The sequence below is a fragment of the Myodes glareolus genome, chromosome 2 (genome assembly GCF_982192425.1).
Source record: "Myodes glareolus chromosome 2, mMyoGla1.1, whole genome shotgun sequence".
Classification (NCBI taxonomy): domain Eukaryota; kingdom Metazoa; phylum Chordata; class Mammalia; order Rodentia; family Cricetidae; genus Myodes; species Myodes glareolus.
In genome coordinates, this window is record NC_142027.1 from 65,037,465 (window position 1) to 65,062,668 (window position 25,204).

A 25,204-nucleotide genomic window follows, 5' to 3' on the forward strand; every position below is an offset into this window, starting at 1 on the left:
GCTCTAGAGAGGCAGTGGAAGCTGGATCTCTATGAGTTCCAGGCTAGCCTGCCCTACATAGTGAGTTCCAGGACAACCAGCCTACAAAGCAAGACCCTGCGCTGAGAAAGAGAGAGGAGGGGTGTTTCTCTGTGTGTAGCTTTGGTGCCTATCCGGGAACTAGCTCTTGTAGACCATGAATGGCCTTGAACTCACAGAGATCTGCCTGCCTCTGCCGCCCAAGTGCTGAGATTAAAGGCGTGTGCCCGGCTCATTTTTAAAGTCACTTGATTTATGATTTTCTTTGTTCTATAACCCTACAAACTTCATAAACTGTTGTCACATTGGAACACAGTATTTTGAGTTACCTAAATCTGTGTTTCTGTACTGTGGTCTCTCATATTTAGCTCCAGAACAAACTCTCTCATCCTGTATGCAGTGAGAGCTATGCTGTGTCTATAGAAGGAGCCCCTGAAATTTGCATTTGAAAACTTTAGGTGATACATACATACTTTAGAAGCTGAGTTTTCACTTTCAAAGTTCTTGCTGTCCTTCTTCCCTTGAACAGCTAGGTGGTAGTGTGGATCTTGATTCACCTCCCATGTTAGTTTGGCTGCAAGCCAAGCACATTCTGATGAAAGACACAGACAGAGGACAGACTGAGAGGCAAAAGTTAAATGAAGTAATGTGAGTAAATTTCTAAATTAAAAAGTTAATGATCACTAAATATGTCAGGAAAATGAAATTATGAAAACAGGTTAAATTTACTAAAACAAACAAAGGTAAGCGATAAAATACAAAACACAATAAAGTTCTATTACACTTTTTTATCATTTGTCTTGTGTGAGCAGGTTCCACAGCAAACTGAGGTGACCAGAGGACAAGTGGCAGAGCTTAAAGGAGCTTTGGGTGTCAGGCTTGGCAGAAAACATCCTGAGGCATCTCACCTGCCTGAAAAGGCACAATCTAAAATGCACGAGGAACATTGAAAACCAAACAACTTTGAGATGATCTGAATATCATTCATTCGTTCAAGCACTATCACCATGTAGATGGGCATTGCATCTAGCATCAAGGATGTGACAAATGACAGGATAAGTCTGCTCCCTAAGGAATTCATTGTCTACCATGGGAGAAAGGCATTAAATGGGTCATATAATGGAACAAAACACCAGTCTTAAAGGAGAAGTAGAGGGTATGATGTGTTTAACTGGGTTTTAGAACTCAGGGAAGATTTTTCTGAGAAATATGTCAAAGACAAATAAGAACTTGCAGAATTAAAATATAAGAAGGTAAATGAAAGGGCTGGTGAGGTGACTTAGTGCTTAAAACACTGGCTGTCCTTCCTGAAGACTGGGGTTCAAGTCCCACGCCCACATATGAGCTCATTATTGCCTGCAATTCCAGTCCTATTGGACCTGATGTCCTTTTCTGGTCTCCTTGGTCATGTGTAAGGTAAACAAACATATGCAGGGGATACAACTGTATACATAAAAGTAAAAATTTTTTTTTGAGACAGGGTTTCTCTGTGTAACAGCCCTGGCTGTCCTGAAACTTCTTTTGAAGACTAGACTGGTCTCAAACTCACATAGATCTGCTTGCCTCTGTCTCCCAAGTGCTGAGGTTAAAGGCATGCACCACCACTGATGTGGGATTCCCCTCTGCATGCTGTGAATACCACTGGTTAATAAAGTAGTTGTTTTAGCCTATTGCAGCACAGATTAGGGCAAGGCAGAAATTCTCTATCTAAGCAGATAGAGAAGGAGAGAATAGGCAGAGTCAGGGAGAAGTGATGTAGGTGCCACAGGAGACAGACGTCGGATGTAGGAAGAACACTTGCTGGTAGTCAACAACCATGTGGCAATACACAGATTAATAGACATATATATAGGCCTTTTCCATCTGAATTTGTCTTTATTGCATGTGTATTTTCTCACCAGAAGCACTTATTTTTCTAAATGCTAAATGGGCATAGCTAGGGCCAATTCTGCGGCCCTGCCTGTTGACTCTGCTCAGTCCAACATGGCAGAGGCATGTTCTCTGACTCTGAGAGCCATGCACATTGCCCCAGCTCCAGTGTCACAGTGGGTCTATGTCACCATTAAGCAAATTGTAACATGCTGCTCACAGACCCCATTTAAGTGCTCGGCCTCCTCCTGAAAGAGTCAGAGATGTTTGCAACTAACATGAACCAGGAAGCCTTCCCCTAAAGCTATGCAGCCTTTGCTTCCAATGCTGAGTCAGGAAGATATCTCTTAAAGGAGCCATGGCACCCCTGCTGGCCACCAGCAATCAGAGCCCATCCCCCCACAAAAAACTACTGACTACCAAGAAGCCATGCTTTACTCTGTTCTTTTGTGTCTAGAATTCCTTTCCTAGCTTTTTCAGGTTTTATGTGGATGTAATCATCCCAACGTTGGCAGACCAATTTGTCAGTAAAAATAATTTTTAGAGAAGGTAAATGAAAACATTCAAGTAGAATGAAGCACTGTTTCTCAGTAAAGTGGATTAGCTGTGGCCAGTCATCATTCCCATCCACAGATACCAACAAATCTCAACAAAATAGAGAAAGTAGAAAGGTTTGAGGTGGAGGAGAGAAACAGAGTCAGTTACCAAGAATTGGAGGAACAGGACTCCAGCTTCAGAGAAGTTTAAAGACAGTTGAGCCCAGGGCCTCTGCTGATTCATCCCAGGCAGTGTGTCCCTGGAAGCTTGCTGTTGGGGGAAGTGTTGCAAAGTTCTTGCTGACATCTGTGAAATTCCGGAGATGAATGAGGATGGAGTCTATAAACTCCAGGCAGCCATGGACTTCACAAAAGAATCCTCAGATATCTGAGAGGCAAGGGTCAGAATTCTGGACCCTTGTGGGGGAGAGTGACATTGAGAATGTACAATATTTTTTACCATAGAGACACCAAAATCAGTGTAGACTGAGCTTTGCTAAGACCACGCCCACCTACCCCCACTCAGCATAGTTTACTATGGAGTTGAGAATGTAATCTTTATGAAATTAAAGTAATTTTTATTTTTTGTAGGAAAATAAATGGGCAAGAGTATCAAAAGAGTACTCTAGATCCCGAAGGGTTTATGAGGCAAATTTGGAGTTGTATAAATATGGAGGATATATACATTAAATATTCACATCTCCCACTATTCTCTGCAAAATAACTTGTGGTAGATTAAAAATTAAATAGTTTAAAACAAAAGAAAACAAAAACCCCACAAGATTATGTACCCACATAGGAAAGACTAACAGACGGGGAAATCATCCATTGACTATGGATACAAAGAAAAAAATTTAACACATTATACATTTATTATATGCACAATGTTCTGCCTGCATATATGCCTACATGACAGAAGAGAGCATCAGATCTCACTAAAAATGCTTGTGAACTATCACCTCTGAGTGTGGTTGCTGGAACTGAACTCAGGACTTACTGAAAAGCCAGTGCTCTTTCCCTCTGAACCATCCCGCCATCCCTGCAAAGGAAGATTTAAAAGACAACTTTGAGAGTTTGGAAAGATGGCCCAGTGGTTAAGAACACTTCTTAACTATTGCAGAAGACCTGGGTTCAATTCCCAATATTCACATGACAACTCACAACTCCTAATAACTATGATTCAGTGTTTAAGTACATATGTAACTCTTGCAGATCCAAATTTAGTTCTCAGGACCTAAATCAGTCAGTTTACAATCATCTGTAAATCTAACTCCAGGGAATTTAAGGCCTATAGCCTCTGATGACACCTCATGTGCACATAATTGCACACAGGAGCATGCACATAGACATAATTAAAATAATAGCATAAATCTTTAAGATTAAAATTATTATTTAGATAATTTCAGCTGTGACAGAATGAGTACTAAGAAGCTAAGACTTAAAATTCAGAAGGTGGAGAAAATGTTTGACAGAGACAAATGTTGAATAACTAAAACACATAAAGACTATATAGAAGCTATTAAAAGCACAGGTTTGCACTTTTTTATATTTATTTAGTGTGAGTGTATGGGTGTCCCTCATATCATGGCATATATGTGGAGGTCAGAGGACAACATTCTGAAATTAATTCTCTTCTTCCACCAGGTGGATTCTGGGGATTGAACTTGGGTTGAATAGACTTGGCAGCAAGTGTCTTTACCTACTGAGTTATTTTGCTGGCCTGAGTTGTACATTAAAACAATGATGGGAAGATAGTTCACTAAAGAAGCACCAACAGTAAGCAAGGACTTTAAAAATATGAAGCCAATTGTAGAATGGAGCTGCGGGCAGGCCTGCTTTTCGCCTCACCCAGCTCTCGCACGGCTAGCTTAGTCCCAGAAATAACAACACATAAGTTGTATTCATTTAAATACTGCCTGGCCCATTATCTCTAGAGAATTAGTTACTGGCTAACTCTCACATCTTGATTAACCCATTTCTAATAATCTGTATCACACCACGAGGTGTGGCTTACCGGGAAAGATTCAGCATGTCTGACCTGGTGGCTGGCTCCATGGCGTCTGCCTCACAGCCCTCTTCCCAGCATTCTGTTCTGTTTACTCCGCCTACCTAATTTTCTGTCCTATCAAAGGGCCAAGGCAGTCTCTTTATTGACCAATGAAAATAACACAATAGACAGATAACCCTCCTCCATCAGCCAATCTTGCAGCTAAAACAACTGCAAACTAAGCCTATTGTGAAGTTTCATTTTATACCTAAAAAAATCTGAAAAACTTTCAAAAAGTTATGAAAATCCACACCTGCAAGGCCTTGGGAGAGGAGATACACTCATGCATTAATGAAAGCAATGTAAATTCAGTTTTTCTGAAGGGCAAAATAGTACTTTATTGAAAGAATCATAAATATGCCTAACCCTGACCAAGGGGTAGAATTAACCTGAGGAAAAATGTTCAATAATAAAAAAACAAGAAAAATGACACATAGCATGTTTGTTTTATGATAATAAAATGCAGGAAGAAAGCTAAGGTTCTCCTGACAGTACAGATCATAGAAGGTAACTGCATCATATGAAAATGATATCTTCAGTGACATCCTAAAAGGATCAATATGAAAATGATACAAGAAATACACAATATTTAGTTAAATAATGTTACCCAAAAAAGAACCTACTGAGATGAACAGGTGCTCTGATTATACTTTAGAAGATCTATGGGATGAACACTCTTGAATTATATTTTAGGGAGATGGACACATGCTCCAATTATACTTTAGAAGACCTATGAAGACCTGTGGGTCACAGGGAAGAAAGCAAATGGAGGGGATTTTTCAAAATAGTTTGAGAACAACAGATCTGTATATTTTTTCTGTAAAGTTGTTAAACATTAGATGTTTTTTTAAAAAATCAATGCTGTTATTATGACATTTTCTTTGTAGGATCCTGAACTGCCTTAAAGAAATAATTACTGCTTTTGTAAACGCAGTATGTCAGTGGTTGACAGTGTTTCCATTAGAACTTTATTGAAAAAAATGTATATTGAGATAAGTTTTCACTGTGTAGCCATGTGTTGTTGTCAGACATGGGCCAAAAAATCCCAGGCTAACTCCAAGATAAACCAATTATATTTTCTTGATTATAAAGGGCAAACTCACAAAACGGAAATGAGAAGTCCAACCTCAGCTGTATTGCGAGGGAACCACAGAGAGAGTGAACTCCGGGCAGGCCACCATTTTGCTTTGTGTACCCAAAAGGTCACAGTCCTTACCTGGTCTCACCTCTTAAAGATCATCAACTGACAGAGGTTCCTTATTACCTCCCCATTTTGTCTAAATAAGAGAGTTCTAAACTCAATACAAAAGTATATACACTAGGAACAGATATCAAGTATAAAATTAAGATTACGATCATAATAAACAATATTAAGCAAGGAGCACATGTTAAATGTTTTAATAAACATTCTTGTCTAAAGAGTCTAAGTCTTGCATTGGAATTGGCTTGGCTAAATTATAAGAGGATGGTAGTTATTTCTATTTAATCGTCTACCCCATTGAAGGCCTAAAAAGAGAGAAACTATTACTTGAGTAGACAGAAAGTGCAATCAAGAAGATTCTAACAGATTCAACACAATGCCCATCAAAATCCCAGCAAAATTCTTCACAGACCTCGAAAGAACAGTACTTAAATTCATATGTAAAAGCAAAAAAAAAAAACAAATGAAAAAAAGTATTTAACAATGGTGATGGCATAACTGGATATCAACATGTAGAAAAATGAAAATAGACCCATATCAATCACCCTGCACAAAACTCAAGTCCAAATGGATCAAAGACCTCAACATAAAGTCAGCCACACTGAACCTTATAGAAGAGAAAATGGGAAGTACACTTGAATGCATTAGCACTAGAGACTACTTCCTAAATATAACCTCAGCAGCATAGACACTGAGAGAAACAATTAATAAATGGGACCTCCTGAAACTGAAAAGTTTCTATAAAGCAAAGGACATGGTCAGGAAGACAAAACGACAGCCTACAGAATGGGAAAGATCTTCACTAACCCCACATCATACAGAGGTCTGATCTCCAGAATATATAAAGAACCCAAGAAATTGGTCACCTAAAGAACACATAATCTAATAAAAAAAAAAAACAGAGTACAGACCTAAACAGAGAACTCTCAACAGAGGAATCTAAAATGACTGAAAGACACTTAAGGAAATATTCAACATCCTTAGTCACCTTAGTCATCAGAGAAATACAAATCAAAACACCTCTGAGATTCCATCCTACACCTGTAAGAATAACCAAGATCAAAAACACCGATGACAACTTATGCTGGAGAGGTTGTGGGAAAAGGGAACACTTCTGCATTGCTGGTGGGAATGCAAGCTGGTATAGCTCCTTTGGATGTCAGTGTGATGATTTCTCAGAAAATTAGGAAACAACTTTCCTCAAGACCCAGTAATACCACTTTTGGGTATATATCCAAAGATACTCAATCATGCCACAAGGACAAGTGCTCAACTGTGTTCATAACAGCATTGTTTGTCATAGCCAAAACCTGGAAACAACATAAATGCCCCTCAACTAAAGAATGGATAAGGAAAATGTGATATATTTACACAATGGATTACTACACAGCAGAAACAATATCTTGAATTTTGCAGGAAAATGGATAGAACTAGAAATTATTATTTTGAGTGAAGTAACCCAGACACAGAAAGACAATTATCACATGTTTTCACTCATAGATGGCTTTTAAATGTAAAGCAAAGAAAATCAGCCTACAAACCACAATCCCAGAGAATTTAGACAACAATGAGGACAGTAAGAGAGACTTACATAGATCTAATCTACATGGGAAGTAGAAAGTAAAAAAAGACAAGACCTCTTGAATAAATTGGGAGCATGGGGACCTTGGGGGAGGGTTGAAAAGGAAAGGGGAGAAGCAGGAAGAGGAGCAGAGAACAATGTAGAGCTCAATAGAAATTAATAAAAAAAATCAAAACAGTAGCTTCAAAAGTGGGCAATATATGACAGAGACAACTGGCTACCTGAGCAAATACCCAAAGTCTCATTTGCAATGTTGAAACAACCAATTTTGGCTAAGGCCTAATGTAACTGACAAACCACTTTCAGAGGCAGGAAAAAAATTCAGAACCATCTTACCCTGTCTTGGCAAGATTTGACAATCATTTTTCTTGTGTTCTGCTTATCTAGTCCGGTCACCATAAACTTTGTCGGTGGTCAAGGCATGGGCAGTTCCTTGAACAAAGGCCAATTATGCCAAGAAGAAAAGTGGAGTGTCTTTGGTGCCCAACATTCTGTCAGGAATAGATTGGTGCTGTCAGGAGCAATCATGTATCATGTCAACATAACTTTAAGTTATTTAAATGCCATGGTCTACAAATCTTTAAAGTGGTTGAAGATTACCTATCTATACAGAGTACAATGTATCTAAAGAGCCTAAGTAATCTGACTATATGTATAACAAAAATGAATAACTATTGACCTGTAATACTTAATATGTGTATAAATTAAAGACTAAGACTTCAGATTAGAATATTAAACAATCTGTAAACAACTGTGCAGTAAATGAGGACAATACCCTCAAAATGTAAACAGTGTACAAGTGTCTTGATAAGAAGTAGGAATATATAATGCAATATGATAATATATCCTAAAAATTGCATCAACATATTGAGGTAGAAACATGCATGTATACAATCTGACAAAATAACCTTGCATAGGTATACATATATTGTAAACAGAAATAAAAAAGATAATTTGAACTTGTATCAGTATACAAGAAAGTATACAAGTAACAAGAAATATAAATTGTCCATATAGAATAGCTCACAAGTATGCACTCTATTACTCACTATTTTATTATTATTATTATTATTATTATTATTATCATTATTATTATTGGTGTGAAAAGTTCACACTAAATTTCCTATTACTATTTTTAATCTTTCCCCCCCCTCTTTTTTGATTTTTGGGCCTACATAGTTTCCACCCCAACCCTCTACCTTATACAAGTAATAATCAACCACTAAATAGTATCCCTTACCCTGGGAACAAACTTTTTGGGAGAAGGGACATCATTTTTCTAGAATTGCTTCCAGCTGTCATGGGGGTGTTGTTCTTTTTATGGGATCCTGTAAAAGAAATGTGATGGTTAAGTTTCAAGATTACTGTCTAGTATTATTGCAAATGATTTTTGAGTAGTTGATAGGGTTTTTCCAAAGTTCTTTATTTGGAGTTCTTGTCAGAACTTGTGAGAACGTGCACCATTTCAGCAACTAGTACCCCCAAACCAGATTTTCATCTGCTAGCTGTGTAATTTCTCAGATTTTGTCAAAATTAGTTACTTTTTCCGAGATCATTTCCATACTCTGAAGGAGACAAGGGACCATTATGTCCCGCCTCTGTTGGCTGTTTTGGCCAGGTTGGTAGTCTCAGTATGATTCTATGACTGGTACAGCCACTTCTCCCTCGGAGACTGTATTGTCTATTAAATGAGTCTGGACTGCATATTGCCTAGCTTCTACCTGAATTCTATTTCACTCCTCAGGAGTAAGAGTAGAAGCTTTGATGACATAATAGTCATAGTCATGACAGGTTAGATAGTAGGTCTGGGACAAATAATAAAACTCTTTAATATAAGCAGAAGAATTCACAGAAAAGGAACCTAACCACTTTTCTATCTGAGAGAGAACTGGAAGAGAAAAGGAAAGATGAACTTTCATAATGCCATCAACTCCTGCCACCTCCTGGAGAGGACAGAGAAGGGTGGAACTATGGTGGGATCTGGTATGGGAGGAGACTGGGAAGAATTGGGAAGAGCTGGCCCGGTGGTGCACAGAGGGGGTGAAAGGGTGGGAAGATAAGGTAGAGGGGGAAGGGGGAGAGGAAGGTGGGTAAGGTAGAAATTGACATTGAACTTCCGGATTGGCAAGGGAGGGTGTAGACAGTAAGAAGAGAAATGTGAAGAATGTTGCTCCACAGGAGGGGGTTGGATAGTGTGGGCTTGAGGGAGGGGGAGTGGCCAGTGCCTCTGGCTGCATGGTCCAACTGGAATTGTCAGGGTCCCAATTCCCAGATGACCAGGAGTTTGGAGGCATTGTAGCCTTAGCTACCAAGACTGCTGCTTCAAGATTCTGGCTACTAAGGGAAGGGTGGGAGCACAGAGCCCAATAACCATGGACATATGTAAGCTCTGCCCAATTGTCCTTACGGTGACAAAATTTTTCTAGGTCCCAGAGGACGGTAAGCTCAAGGCTTCCTTCTGGTGGCCAATACATCCCATTGTCAAGTTAGTATTGAGGCCAAATCTTACTGCATAGGGAAACTAGCCAGGACAGATTATATTGGACAGTTCCAATGTATAAAGATTTTGTAAGAGGCATCCCAGGGGTGACAGCAGATCTGACTTTGAACTGCAAGTGCCCATTTTAAAGTCTATGCCCAACCGCGTGGCCTAAGTATTACAGCGCGTCCACTAAAATAGCTCTTAGGCCTAACAGGGTCGTGGAAATTGAATGCTAGGCATCCCTAAAGCAAAGTCCATCTCAACTAGACGCAGTCTTGCCAGTCTAACTGCTGAGCTGAGATCAAACTCTTGGAATGGGCCTGCAGCTTCCACAACAGTCTGATAATTGACAAAAGTAAGGACAAATGGGTCCCCCCTAAATCCTGTAGTATAGACAAGAAAAAGGGACTCACCAAGATGCAGTCATTGTAGCCTGGGAGCCGGCTTTAGCATGGCATGGAGAGCTCAGATTGTGGACTAGGGGGCTTTCAACGTGTGGCCTATGGCCATGCAGAAAGGCCACCATACCCAGTGGGACCTCCAAGATGTTAGGAATTTTCCTAACGCGAGCTCTCTGCCTATGCAAAAATCCCAAACAAGTCAAATCACAACAAACCAAATTTAAAAATATCCAGGTTTGGGGCTGGAGAGATGGCTCAGAGGTTAAGAGCATTGCCTGCTCTTCCAAAGGTCCTGAGTTCAATTCCCAGCAACCACATGGTGGCTCACAACCATCTGTAATGAGATCTGGTGCCCTCTTCTGAACTGAAGAAAGAATACTGTATACATAATGAGCAAATAAATAAATATTTTTAAAAATAATATCCAGGTTTAATGGGATTCCTGCACTCTCAGGTGGCCCTGAGGGGAAACCAGGAAGCTACAAACGTGACCACCCTGGGGGAGAAGAAAGAGACCCTGTGGAAACTTTCTGGAAAAGCAGTTTAAATAGACTGGGGGAGTGATCAAGATTTTGGAGGGCTATGTTGATCCTCCTCTGAGGAAGGGCCAAGGCTTGGCAGGCACAGGAATGGGGCCTCCAAAGATGGAGGCCAGAGACCAGAGCTTGGGACTTACAGAGGTAGTCACGGCAGGTTGAGGAAATTGGGATGGTAAGTCTCAAGATTGCTTCCTGCTTACTTGTGGGCATCAAAGACTTTCTTGGGGGGTCCCAGAGAAAGCTGGGAGCTGGTCACATCCTGGGGTAGCTAGTTGCTGTACTCCTGTCCAGGGTTTGTTGTGTGGAACTATCTGGTGTCTCTTGGACCTGGCTAGGTGTTGGCAGAGCAGAGGATAAAGTTAACTTTAGGACAAAAAGACATTTTAGGAAAAGGGAATTGAGAGGGGTGTATCTGACCTGTTTAAGGTGGATCCTTCAATTAGGTTCCCTGGAACTCACAAGAATGTTTTGGGTTTGTGAAAACATAAGTTTTAGACACATACATTGTAAAACAGCATCATTTTTATGTCAGAATGACTGTGACAGATGCTTTTGTCTGTCACAATGACAAGTATCTTTAGAGAATGACCAATGAACAGTATGAAAGGCAGTATGAGAAATTTGATAACTTTCATTTGTCAGACCTTTATAACTTGTAGGTACATACTTCAATAATTTGCATTTGCATATTTCAAGTATCTTTTATTTAGAATATGTTAAGAAGTTATACTGAAATTTGGTTGGTGAGGTTGTCCTTTTAAACAGCCAAAACTTCTCAGCTGTCAGACTGCACCAGAGATCATTGGGAAGGATAAAATTTTACTTGAGTTATTAATTTAAAAACGATAGAGGACTTACTCTATTGGCACCTAGAACCACGCCTCAGTGTCCTCCATGGTCGTCAAGGGCAAGGGCATTAGGACTGCATTTGCCTTTTGTTGTTAGAAGCAAGGCCTTCCAGGCTCCAGAAGATCCTGTGGGTTATGAAATCTGTAGGAAGACAAGCCAACCTTGGCCTGAGCAGCTAGGCAAGTCAACTCCATTTGATTCTTTGTCTGCATCTGGAGATCTTCAGTTTAGATGAAAGGCAGTTTTTCCCAGTGGTCAGCACTTTCAATTGACGAAGTTAATTGAGGATGAACATTGTTCTGTGTCCATCTGTCTTCTGTCTTCTTAGGGGGAAATAGAGTATTGCTGCTGGGAGACAACCTGTCTCTCTGTTATGAAAAGTCTTTTAATAATTAAACATTTAAATACCATATTCTCCAGATCTCTGAGCACTTGAGGGCAGTTTATTGGGTACAGATGAGTTATGCCTTTAGCATAGAATCTGGAGAGCTGGGTCCAAGGTTGACTGTGCTGGATTTTAACTTAACAGGTAAGATTTATATTTGTGAAAGACAGGAAAAAAATTGTTTGCAATAGAAGCTTACAACAGTGGAAAACAGCTTAATGTGTTTTAAAGCAGGGTTGGATCACATATACAGTATGATGTAAAAGTTTTAAAAGTATACACCAGCAGATTACAACAGAAACACTTTCTCAAAAAAGTAAGATGGAGAGCAATAGAGGAAGATATTTCATGTCTTCCTCTGACTTCCACGTGGGGCTTAACACCTGAGCACGCACACTTACAAACTTGCACATATGCCACATGTAAGCTTTTTGTCACCTTGATATAGCTTCAACTGAGAAAATGTCCCCACCAGATTGGCGTGTGGGGTATTTTCTTTCTTTTTTTTTTAAGAGATGTTGCATAAATTTATTAGTATTATTTTTTGGTATTTTCTTGATTAATGATTAATGTGTGAATGTCCAGTTCATTGTGGTCAGTGCCATCCCTGGGCAAGTTGTCCTGGCTTGCAAGCCATGAGGAGCAAGCCTGTAAGCAGCACTCTTCCACGGCCTCTGCTTCAGGTCCCACCCCAGGTTCCTGCACTGACTTCCTTCAGTGTTGGGATGTTACCTGCAAATGGAAGATGAAATAAGCCCACTTGTCTGCAAGTTGCTTCTGGTCATACAGAATTAGAAAACCCTGAGGATCAGAGTCCTAAAGAAACAAGAAATCTGTGCACAGAGAGATTTATACAGACACTGAGAATCAAATCAGCTAGTGATGAAGGAGGCAGGGGTTTCTGCAGGAACCAATCCTACTGCATCTTAGTTTGGAGTTTCAGACTCCAGGACGATGCAAAAATCAGTATCTATTGCTTTGAGTTATCCAACTTATTGGCTTTGTTATAGTACCCCTGGGAAATGAATCTAGAGGATTAAATGTGCTGTTTGACGGAAATACAGACAAAACCAAAACGGACTGCAGCTGACTGCTGGTTAGCAAGGCAGTGGTAAAAATCAATGATTCATCACTTTTAGGCTTGGAGGAAGTCTCCACCCCAGTCATAAAGAGACCAAGGAGTCAGGCAGTGCTGGCACACACATTTAATCCCAATACTTGGAAGGCAGAGGCAGATGGATCTCTGTGAGTTCAGAAAAAAGAAAAAAGAAAAGAGGCCAAGGGTATCAAATACTATACACTTTTATTATATTATTTTATTTTATGAATGTGGGTGTTTTTTTTTCTGCATATGTGTCTGTGCTGCATGTGAATGCCTGGTACCCTACAACTTCAGAAGAAGGCATCAGATCCCATGGGACTGGAGTTACAAACTGTGAGCCACCATGTGGGTGCTGGGAATTGAACCGACATCCTCTGAAAGAGCCCCCAGTGCTCATAACAGTTGAACCATCTCTCCAGCCATGGTACATAGTTTCTTTCTCAGCTGACGTGCAAAATAAGAATGACTTTTAAGATGACTAGTGCTTTGATGGAAATCAAAAGGACAGGGATATTTATGAGATTTAACTATTACATGAAATTTGGGCCTGTTAGATGGCTCAAAAATTGTTCTCTAATCTCTTACACCTCTCTCTCTCTCTCTCTCTCTCTCTCTCTCTCTCTCTCTCTCACACACACACACACACACACACACAGGCACACCCAAATAAGATTTAGAAATTTTAATGAAATTCAGTTTCTCTGTCTGTAACAGGACCATGTTCACAGTCACACCTGTGTATTCTATGGCTGCATACAGTAAATATGAATAAAAATTTAAAAATTTGATTCCTTAAGATACAAAAGAAAGGGTGAGACTTTCTTCATTTTCATTTTAAACACCTGTCAGTGCTCATCCTTGGCACATACTTTGGAGAAGTATAAAAATCTTTTCATTTAAAATCTCTGGTCACTTTTGGCCCCTGGGGATGTTTTTATAAAAATCTGAGAGTCATCACTTTGAAATGCAATTGTCACAGGCAACTGTATTCTTATCTCCCAAATTCCCTGGGAGGGAAGACTGATTTTGACTCACATTCACTCCAGAGATAAGAAAATAGTATATTCCTTTGGATTAAAGACAATGTAGATGGTCACCCCAATTACCAAGTGGATATTGGGTGAGCTGCGTGATGTCAAACAATGTTTTCAAATCTTTTTACTTTAGGACTATTTTCATTTATCTTAGAACGTGTGTGGCTGGTGATTGGCTGATAACATTAAAAGGTTTTATACTTTGAAATCTGTTGAGCACATTGCTTGTAATAAGCACCATTTTGTTTTAGTCGGAGACTGTTTGTTCATTTCCTTGCTGCCCGGCCCCAAAATAAGTACACAGAAACTGTATTAATTAAAACACTCCTTGGCCAATCACTTATGTGTATTGCTAGCTAGCTCTTATATCTTAACCGATTTTTATTAATCTGAGTATTGCCACATGATTGTGACCTACGGGTAAGGTTCTGTTCAGTGTCCAGCATCTGTCTTCTGAAGTGGCTACATGATTTCTCCCTGACTCTGCCTATTTTCTCTCTACATCTTTTCCAGCCTGGCTATATATTTTTATATTTTCAGCAAACAGAGGGTAATCCCATATCATTATGTATTATTATTATTCATAATAAATAGTGTTTCCCCCCTTATTTATGGCAATGCTTTACGGATGGACAGTGTTACAGGGAAAATGGTGTCCCTTTTTGGAGGTCTTAGTTTCATTAGTAGAAGAATTTAAAAATGGACTCAAAGGAAATCTTGAAGGCAGTTTTATTTGAGCTTAAAAGAAAAACTGCAGGACCATGTAAAGGCCAACATCTCTGTTGGGAAGGGAGGTGGAAGAGAGACAGAAAGCCAGGCTATTTGAGCTAAGTCTGCATTTTTATCAATGGAAGCCAACCCGATGGCCAGAGGGGAGGATGCTTCAGATAAAGATTAAGGAAGTCCAAAGTGTTGGGGAGCACATGTTCAGGCTCAGGTTAGTATAGAAAAAGAAGAAAAGAAGGAGGAGGATAAGGAGAAGAAGGAGAAGAAGGAGGAAAGAAAAGGAGGAAGAGAGGAATGAAGAGGAGGAAAAAATAGGTAAAAAGAAGGAAAATAGTTACAGACAGACCTCACAGGGCCTTGTGCTTGTTCTGTCTGTAATGACTGGACAGAAGGTAGAGTTTCTGGGAAGGAAAAAGCACATAATCTCATCAAAGGGCTAATTATTCCTCCCATCTCTTTAGCGAGGTACTGGGTAAATCTACCTTCTTGAGGGTGGTTTCCTAGGTGATTGGCTAGCCCAGCTGGATTAGTGGTTATGTCTGGGGCAGCTTGGAATCTTAGGCCTCCATCATTTTCATGGTACACAGTCACTGGAAAATCACTCATACATGTAAAATGATTTTTTACGTTTCAGCTAATGGAGAGAGAACATGTGGTGTAGATGTACAGGAGAAATATCAGCTGTAGAGAAAAGTAAAATCCTAGCATGCATGGAAACAGATGAACTTAAGATCATTATGTTAAATGTAATAAGCCAGATTTAGAAGGACAAACACAGGCTGTCTTCTGTCATATGCTGAGTCTAGGTGTGTGTGTGTGTGTGTGTGTGTGTGTGTGTGTGTGTGTAAAGTGGAAGGAGGAAGCCAGGATTCAGACATGAGAGAAAACATGCCCTTGTCTTGCTGAGTCTGGGTATCTCATTTAATATAATTTCAAGATTTTCTCATTTACCTACAAGGCATTTTATAATTTCATTTTTTTCTTTTGTGATACCAAGAAGGAGCCCTGTTGTTGTTAGGGAAATACAGTGTTATACATTGTTATTAAGTCTCCATACCTTACAAAAATAAGCTTCTGTTGCCTAAGCCTAAGGATCCTACAAACTTTATGTTTTTCAACCTATGCTAAACGAAGTATACACTGCTAAACTCCTGAGGCTGTGGCTTATGGTTGCCATTTTTCCTTATGAAAACGTGTCTTCCCAGGTATCATGATGACCCTCCTTCCACACAATCGATTCTCACACTTCTCTACCCCACAGGCATCCTTGAGCCCTGAATATCCCACTTTTATATTCAGGTGCTAACAGCCAGTTGTCTTGACAAGAGTTTTCTATCAACCCTAACCCTTCCCCATGAAAGGGACCTCAAAGTCAGTGAGGGGCTGCTCTCTAAAATCCTGACATTGGGAGAGGAAGCCAGTTGAGTAAATACAGCTTGCTTCAATCAGACATTTGTGGAACTGGCTTTTTTCTCTCCTTTATGGGTAAATAAAATTCCATTATGTATTTGTCCCATATTCCTATTTTGATTATTCAGTGATCATTTGATGAACATCTAGGCTGAAACCATTTGGAAGTGTCTCTGTAGCAGGGTATAGAGTTCTTTGGTAGATGCCCAGGAGTGTATATATATATATATATCTGGGTATATATATATATATCTGGGTATATATATATATATCTGGGTATATATATATATATATATATATATATCTGGGTCATATAGTAGTTCTAATGTTAGTCTTTAGAGAAACTTCTGCATTGGTTTTTAAATTTTAATTTAATATTTTTTAGATAGACTCTCACTATCTGGCTCTGACTGCCCTGGAACTCATTGTATAGACCAGCGTAGCCTAAGACTCACAAAGATCCACTGGCCTCAGTCTCCCCAGGTATTGGTATGAAAGACGTGTCACCAGCAATTTTGAAGGTATTTCATTGAGCATTTTTGTATCTATGTTCATCGTGGTGTCTCTACTCTACAGGAAGTGGGACCTGGGAGAATGGAGCATAAAAGAAAGCAGACTAAAGTCTCATTTGATAGCCAGCTTTATTTATCAGACAGTTTATTCCCTGAGGGTTAAGCAGCTCCTCACTGACTTTTGAAGTCCCATTCACAGGGAAGTGTTGGGGTTGATAGAAAGCAGTTGTTGAGAAAATTGGCTGTTAGCATTTGTACAGAAAATTGGGGGAATTAAGGCTCAAGGCTGCCTGTGGTGTGGGAATACATCATGTGGAAGGGGGTTCATCATGGTATCTGAGAAGACAGAGTTTCGCAAGAAAAAAGGGTGATGAGCAAAGTTAACACGAACAAAACTACCATGATTCATGCTGTGTATAATCACATGAACAGGGCGTGCCTGGGGACATTATCTAAATGACAGTATTGAGATAATGGGTTGAGTAAACCCATTCCTACTTACTAGACCTGGCAGGCGCACAAATGCACATTCCAAGCACAAACAGATGTTTAGAAGGAGCAGAGGTCATAAGCCTCTTATCGTCTTTTCTTGGCATTTTCTCCCAAGCACTAAGAATTCCCTCAAAGAGCTCCATTCTTGGACATGTTCCCACACACGGAAATTAACCTGTGATTTTTTTTTTATTTTGTCTGATGTAGTTTGAACGAGAACAACACCAGAGACTCATATTTGAATACTAGGTCTCCAGAGGGAGGAATTGTTTGGGATGAAGCCGGAGGTGTGGCCTTGCTGGATGTCAGTGGGGGAGGGCTTTGAGGCTTCAGAAGAGTCCTGGCATTCCCAGTGTGTTCTCTGCCTCTGTTTGCACTTTTACATGTGAGCTCTCAGGTGCTGCTCTAGGTGTCTGCTGCCTGCCACCTCCATCTGCCATCATAGACTGTATTGCTTCAGAATCATAGTACAATGATCCCTTCCTTTGATGAGTGTCCTTGGTCATGCTGTTTTACCACAGTGACATGAAGTAGTCGAGACAGAGTAACACATGCTAGTCAGAGTTCTCCAGAGAAGAATGGATAGAATTGATATTAAAGGTGTTTCATTAAATTGACCTACATGATGCAGTCCTGTAGGCCAACAATGTTTACCTTAAACCAGAAAGGTCAAGAATCCAGTAGATTTTAGTCTGTGAAGTTGGATGTTGCTGCAGTCTGGCCTGGTGCTGAAATCCCAGGTTAGTGGAAACTTGTAACTATGGCACAGGTGTCTGAGGTTTCTGTGCTTATAAACCCTGTTTCTGCCCTGCTCAGGGGCCAGGAGGATCGAGGTAGCTGATGGATCAGCGACCCCACTCATGTGCTGGTTTACTAATGACTGTGCTGTTTCACTGCCCATAGGTGTTGTCTCTCTCCTTCCTCATGGTGCACAACGGACATAGAGTTCATTCAATAGGATATAGAAAGGAGAGCATGAGCTACCATTAGCATCCATTCCTGCTCTGCTCCTTGACTGTGGTGCAGTGTGCAGCCACCTTGAACCCTGATGCCATCCTGGACTCCTGTTTCTGTGACTTCTGCACTGATAGACAGCACCTGGCACTGTGACAAAACAACCCTTCTCCCTCCAGATGCTTTTGTCAGGTGTCTCAGCAGAGCAACAGGAAAAGTGACAAAGGCAGCAGCGTCCACCTGGGGTATCAGAGAGCCTATGTCACTCCTAGTTTGGAGATGCTCTGTTAGAGACTACTGTACCGGCAGACTGACACTGGATTACACTAAGGAGTCTCCCAGAGTGGAAAGGCCCAGTGTCGATGGAAACTTCAACTATAAATATCACTTTTATTGTGACTGTAAGAAAGAGCCAAACTGAAGCCATTTTGAATAAGACTTCCATCTTGAAAAGTAGGGTGAAGCCTGCAAGCCAGAAGAGGGTACCAGATCTACTTACTGTTAACTACCATGTGGATGCTTGGAATTGAACTCAGGACCTCTGGAAGTGCAAGTGCTCTTAACCTCTGAGCCATCTCCCCAGCCCCTGAAAGAATTTTTTATAGTGAGTGTTTTGCCTGCATGTGTGTCAGTGTATGACATGTTTCTGAACAGTCCACATGTATATAAAGAGAACACAGAAGCCAGAAGAGTGTATTAAATTTCTTGGAACTGGAGTTACAGGGGGTTGTGAGCTGCCATTCAGGTGCTCAATCTGGGTCCTGTGGAACAGCAGCCAGTTCTCTTAACTGCTGAGCAGTCTCTCCAACCCCCAAAACAGCACTTTCTAAAACTAAGCATTCTCACATGATGCATGACGTCAGGAGACAACACTGGGGAAGCTGGGCCAGAAGCAAGGATGTGCTATGCAGTTGATTTTGAATTAATTTTTGGTGATTGTGCTTTCAGAAACATTTTGGTGTTACCAAGATCTTCACAAGCCTCACACTGAGTTGTGTGACCTGTTGGATTGTAATACACAGAGAAATGAGACCCATCAGTAGAAACTGCCTAGATCTTTGTCCAAGCCCCTGTCTTCATTCATGATGCTTTGCGGCTGGTGCCTGGGGAAGTCATGGCTGGTGCCACCAATATCTTCCACATCCCTTCTTGTGTAAACATTTACACATACCTAGGACTTTTCTATCTTCAAAATATTTATATCCAAGAAACAAACTCAGACCCCCATCACAGCCTGACTCCCCATCTTCCTGTTCAGTCATCTTCTGGGAAGGTCTGGCAAGGTGTGCAGCTTCTACTTCCTTCCTTTTGTCAGACTTCAGGCCTCTCCAGACTCCCTGCCCTCTCTGTTTTCATCAGACTGGGCTGCTGGGGCCCACAGAGGGCCAGCACACCTAACCCTGGAGTGGCAAAGCCTCTAACTGTCTCACACATGTGCTCATTGCATGTTGAGGATACACAGGGTCCCAGCCCTTCTCACCGCTGTCCCAGTCAGCCCTCTTCACTCCTGCGCTAGGATCCAGTCTCTTGCCCCACTCCAGGCTGAACTTTTCAGATCCTTCAGCAAATGCTGCCTTCAGTGGCAGCTTAGAGCCCACGTTTCCTCCAGGCCTCTCTGGAGAGTGCAGGTCGGCAGCCTTCTTTCTCCTGAGTCCACTCCAGCACCATGCAGCAGCCCTAGTGATTCTGTGCAGGTGAGTCACCTCTCAGAGCCCCCCTCCCCCATCCTCTAAGTCCTTTCTCAATAGTCCTTAGGCTTCAGGTGCCCCATGTCACCTGCCCATAAGCTCTTCCAGTCCTTCCCATAATTAGGCTGGGAGGCCCTGCTCTCTTGCTCCAGCAACACCTGTTTTCTGTCTTATCTCCTGTGTCCCCACATTTGTGTCCCTCCGTTGTACACCCAGAAAGCATTGGTTGGTGTCTAGCACACGTTCCTCAAAACTTGGAGTTTGTAGACACAGTGTTCACGGATGAGAAAACAGAATTTAGGAGCAGGAAAAAGGCGGGACAAATTCTGACGGGTGGTCCCCAAGTGAGCAGGGAACATCCCCAAAGGATCATTTGTGAGCCCCTTTTCTTCTGTCATACAATGTGGGTTTTGTGTATACTGAAGTTATTCTAGGGATGGAGCAAAGCTCAGCTGTATCTGGGGTGAAGTGCAGGAGGAGCCCAGCTAGAGAGCCACTGTGCAAAGTGCACTGGAGACCAGAGTCAGGGATTGACAGCTCCCTGGGATTGACTCACTTCTGTTGAGGGAGGGAGAAGAAAGAGGGGACTGGGAGTGCCCGGGGTCCTTGGGTGTGTGCCTGGGAGAGGGGTGGGGTTTACACTATTCCAATCCAGGGCCAGCTAGGTGAAATAGAAAGCAAAAGAGAAGTTAACTCAAAGTGAACTCTGAGCTGCTTTGGGTGACTGGGCAGTCGCAGTTTCACAGGCCAGCCAGGATGGCAGCATCTGGACCCTTCCCGCTGCTGGTGGAGGGGTCTTGGGGCCCCGACCCTCCGAAGACCTTAATCAACAAGTTGCAAACATACTTCCAGAGCCGGAAGAAGTCAGGCGGAGGGGAGTGCGAGGTCGTCCTACAGCCTGGGAGTCCTGCCAGCTTTCTGGTGCTCTTCTCCCCAGAGGATGGTGAGGGGCACAAGGGTCACACCCTGCAGGGTTCAGAGCCATGGATGGCAGGCCCAATACTGGGCTACAGCTTCAGGGGAGCAGGAGGTCCTGGGGGCCAAATCTGGGTGGCAAGCTCATTCTGGAGCGGTGGTGGTTCCCCCTTCTCTTCCATGAGTTTCCTGGCTGCTGTGAGCCTTCTTGTGTTTCTCTCTCTCTCTCTCTCTCTCTCCCTCCCTCCCTCCCTCCCTCCCTCTCTCCCTTCCTCCTTCCTTCCTTCTTTAACTTTCCCATTTTTTATTATTCAAGTGGTACAGTTAAAGAATGAAGAATCTTGAGGAGTTGTGGATCAGCTAGCACCAAGGGGTTCTACCTGGGAGGGGTGTCTTTGGGAGGTGAGCTTGAGGAGGGAAAAGCCCAGGAGCTCTTGTGCCACATCCTGGACAAAGTTCCTGCTTTGTCCTTTTGCCCCAGGGTGGCCTCAGTTGGCTGTGATCTTTGAGCCTGGGTGGGGTGTGGAAGTAGGATGGGGGTGGGGGTTCCCTCATCTCTGAGAGGCTGCAGAACAGTTGAACAGTTGAATGTTCCCCACTTCTGTCTGCAGTCTGCAAGGGAGGCTCAGCCTTGTTTGCTTGCTCAGGTGGGTGATTGGAAGCCCCAGACCTGTTGCTTCTGGAAGCCACCATTAGTTCCCACCTGAGATTTTGTAGACCAGGGTCATCCTCAGAATGCAGACAATTCCTCCTTCTTCTTAAATTTGGAGAAACATCTGGGGCAGAGGAGAGGCAAAGAGGCCTAGGAAGCCAGGCTGTAGTTAACAGCCCAACAGGGATCCAAGAAGAAAAAAGTAGAGAGAGACTGGTATAGGAGGTGTAGACACAGGTTTTCAGAAAGCCTGGGCGAGAACCTTATTATCCTAGGTTTGATTTCACCAGGGCGTGCTCCACAGACAGCTGACAGCAGGACCTGTTTTCTCATTTTCTCTGTTCCTAGGGCAGTGGTTCTCAACCTTCCTACTGCTACAACCCTGTAATACATGCTGTGGTGCCCCCATCATAAAATTATTTTCGTTGCTACTTCATAGCTGTAATTCTGCTACTGCTATGAAGTGTAATATAAATATCTCTGTTTCTGATGGTCTTAGGCTACCTCTGAGAAAGGAGCTTTGACCCCCATAGGGGTCGCGACCCACAGGTTGAGAACCACCTCAGAGGGTTAGAGGGTTTCCAGTTTGATCCCAGCTGTCACTACCCCAGTAGACACAACCGTTATGGAATGTGTTCTTCTCTTGAGCTGTCTCCAAATGCTGGTCACATGTTAGGGGTGCAGACTACTGCATTCTGGTCACAGGGAGGGTGGGGGAACTAGACCCAGCCCCAGCTCTATTCTAGACACTTTAGTACAGAGACTGTGGGTGAGTGGGGAAGCATTTGCCACTAGCCCTGTGAAGTGACTGGGACGTGCTGAAGTCTGAAAACTCTCTGTTGTATATTGAGAACCTCAAACCAACAAAATGGAGATCTCTAAGATACTGGTAGTTTAGTGACATACACAGCACAGGAAAGTATGGTTGTGAGGGTGCAATCCCAGCTGTAGCCTTCCCAGCAGGCCCTGGGTAGCTGAGGAGAAGGCTGGGCTCACACTGCTCAGCTTTCTCCCTCAGGGGCTCCCAGTCCACAGCCCCCTCTTCTCCCAGGTGGCTCAGCTAATTCCTCTCCTTCACTCCCAACACAGATGACTCAGAGCATTAAAATGGAACATTGTTGCAGGCCAGTCTTTGGGGTGATCAGAACTTCCATTCACTTTCGGTTTCCTATTTGAGGCCCCACTTCCTGTTCAGCAAGGCAGCTGGAATTTCCCAGCAGATTTACCCTGCAATCCTAGGGCAGCCCCTTTCCTTTCCTGTAGAGGCCCCACCCTCCATCCCAGAAATACCCTGAGCAGGCATGATCTATTCATGTAAACCTACACCAGCAGGGCAATACTACTGAGCCTACCAGTGTAGTAGTGTATACCTGTACCAACAGGGAGGTCTCACCTTTGTAGGTCAACTGGTTTCGTGTACTGTTGAGTATGTAGGTCTTTTCTCCTTTAGGGCAGTGAGCTATATCTCAGACCCAAACTCAAATCCCTGTAACCCCATTTCAGGTGGACACACTTTATCATACGTTCTAGTCCTAAATGGGCTCCTGTTTATTAAGTGAGGGCCTAGGTATTCTTGAAGTAAGTGAACTCGTATTCTTAAAAAAATAAAAGCTTTGACAGGTCGGTGGTGGGGCATGCCTTTAATCCCAGCACTAGGGAAGCAGAGGCACACAGATCTCTGTGCGTTTAAAACCAGCCTGTTCTACAAACCAAATGCCAGGAGAGCCAGAACTGTTACACAGAGAAACCCTGTCTCTGAAAACCATACATGCATACATAAAAAATTTATTTTTATTGTATGTGTATGGGTGTTTGCTCTTTATATGTCAATATAACACATGCATATAGTGCTTGCAGAGGTCAAAAGAGGGCATCAGATTCCCCTGAAAAGCATACATCTAAGAAGAGATGGCCATGCTTGGATGCCTTGGATGGACTTCACTAGAGTCCATGAAAGAAGAGAAATGTGACACAGAGGTACATGACATTTGGTAACAGGCTTCAGACTGTTCACACAGAGGTTACCCCGAGGTCACCCAGTCCTCAGTCTCCCTCACCAGCTGGTACAGCTTCTCTGGAAACTCCTGACTACTCATAGAGTAGAGTTAGAGTCCCATGTTCCTTCTCAGATGGATTCTAACACCTGTATCTGAGTGGACATCTAAGTGAAGTCGCTAGGCCTGCCGTCTCCATGGTTGAGGTGGAAGAGCCATCATGTTTCCCTTTGTGACAAGCTCTGAGCTCATCAGACTAGCTTACCATCAGAGAACAAGGGGACCTAATGTTTTGCTGTATCTGTGAACACCAGGGCTCAGGTATCTTTCTCCTTGGCCATGCCCCTCCTGTTCCTTTCGTTTCTCTATGATGACCATACCCTTCCCTGTTTCTTTCTGCTTCTCCATGGTCTGAGCAACACTGATTTTCCTCTTCTCTCTCTGGCTGCAGCTTGTGATATCACAATTCACATTTTCATAGCTCTTCATGTGGTTGACAGCGTTCCTAGAAAATACTTTCAGTGGGGAACCTCTGCTCCAGAAGTGTTTATTCCTTTATAGCCACTCAGCTGGACTGTGGGTTAATTGCAAATCAAATGGCAAGTCTTTGGATGCTGTTGAGTTTCACTAAGTTCAACTGTCTGGTGTTCTAATTCTGTTTTTGCAATATCTCCTCTATTCTTGTTTTTTTTCCCCCCTTTACTACCATATGTGTGTTGTTTATCATTGCAGGCTAATGACTGGACTGATGGTCATTCTGAGGATGACCAACTGGGTCACCTCTGTACAGCATGGTTCTCACCCCATGTACCCAGCTGTCCCTGTAATTATAAATATTTCCGCTTTTAGTGTCCACCCAGTACAGTACAGGTTCTGTACTACTACACTCTATGTTTCTTCAATGTAATTCACTGACTGGCTCAAAACAATTCCACCAACCTCAGTAGTCAGTAAGAACACTGAGGCTGTGTAAGTAGGATTTGTGTAGCAGGATGATAACAGGATTTATGAGAGTTCCCTTGTGTGATAACATATCTGGGATAATCACCTTGAATAGAGGAAGGGTTCATCTGGGCTCTACAATTTTGGAGTTTTTCGTTAATAGTCAGTTGGCCTGCTGCTTTGGGCCAATGGCACAAGGCAGTACACCACATCGGGAAATCTTGGCTATGTAGTGATACAGAAAGGAGAAAAGGGATGGGGTCCCAGGATCATCCCTTCTTCAGGAGGAATCTGACTTCCTCTAGGCCTCACTTCTTAAAGTTTCCAGGACCTTCCGTTAGACCATTAATTTTCAACCCCCAAGGCCTTTGGGGGAACACTCAGATAACTAAGCTAAACCAATGAATATTAAAAAGTAATCTGGGCATGGCAGTACATGCTTTGACCCCAGCACGTGAGAGACACAGGCAAGCAGGTCTTTGTGAGTTTGAGTCCAGCCTAGTCTACAGAGCAAGTTCTAGGCCAATCAGGGCTGCATAGCAAATCCTTGTCTTAATAAATAACATAAACAAATAAACAATACCACTCCAGTAAACTTAGGGGCAAGGGAATGGTTCACAGGGTTAGATAACTTGCTGGGTAGGTGTGAGGACTGGAGTTTGAATCTTCAGTCCCTTTGTAAACAGCTGGACATGGCTCCATGTGCCCAGTGTAGAGAACAGAAATGGACAGATCACAGCAAGCCTAGCCAATGGGCAAACTTCAGGTTCAGGGGGAAACCCCATCTCCAGGCCGGAAGGCAGAGAGCAATCAGGGAAATACCCAGTGTCCTGCTGTGGCCTACACGTGACCAGGGGTGTGCACTCCACCATAT

The 25,204-nt window shown here is 42.4% G+C and overlaps 1 protein-coding gene across 5 annotated transcripts in view; it reads left to right on the plus strand.

Moving 5' to 3' along the window:
• LOC125413061 (protein mono-ADP-ribosyltransferase PARP14) overlaps window positions 1-25,204 on the plus strand; it is a 651,703-nt gene that overhangs the window by 359,329 nt on the left and 267,170 nt on the right. Inside the window, exon 1 of one of the 5 annotated variants that reach the window (XM_087901065.1) lies at window positions 20,502-20,770. The exons of 3 other annotated variants lie outside the window; for them this stretch is intronic. In XM_087901065.1, the coding sequence (XP_087757191.1) occupies window positions 20,584-20,770 (187 nt within the window). In that variant the 5' untranslated portion in view covers window positions 20,502-20,583. Of the gene's footprint in view, window positions 1-20,501; window positions 20,771-25,204 lie in introns of those variants that run through there. One more of the 5 variants, XM_087901069.1, reaches the window with a different exon arrangement.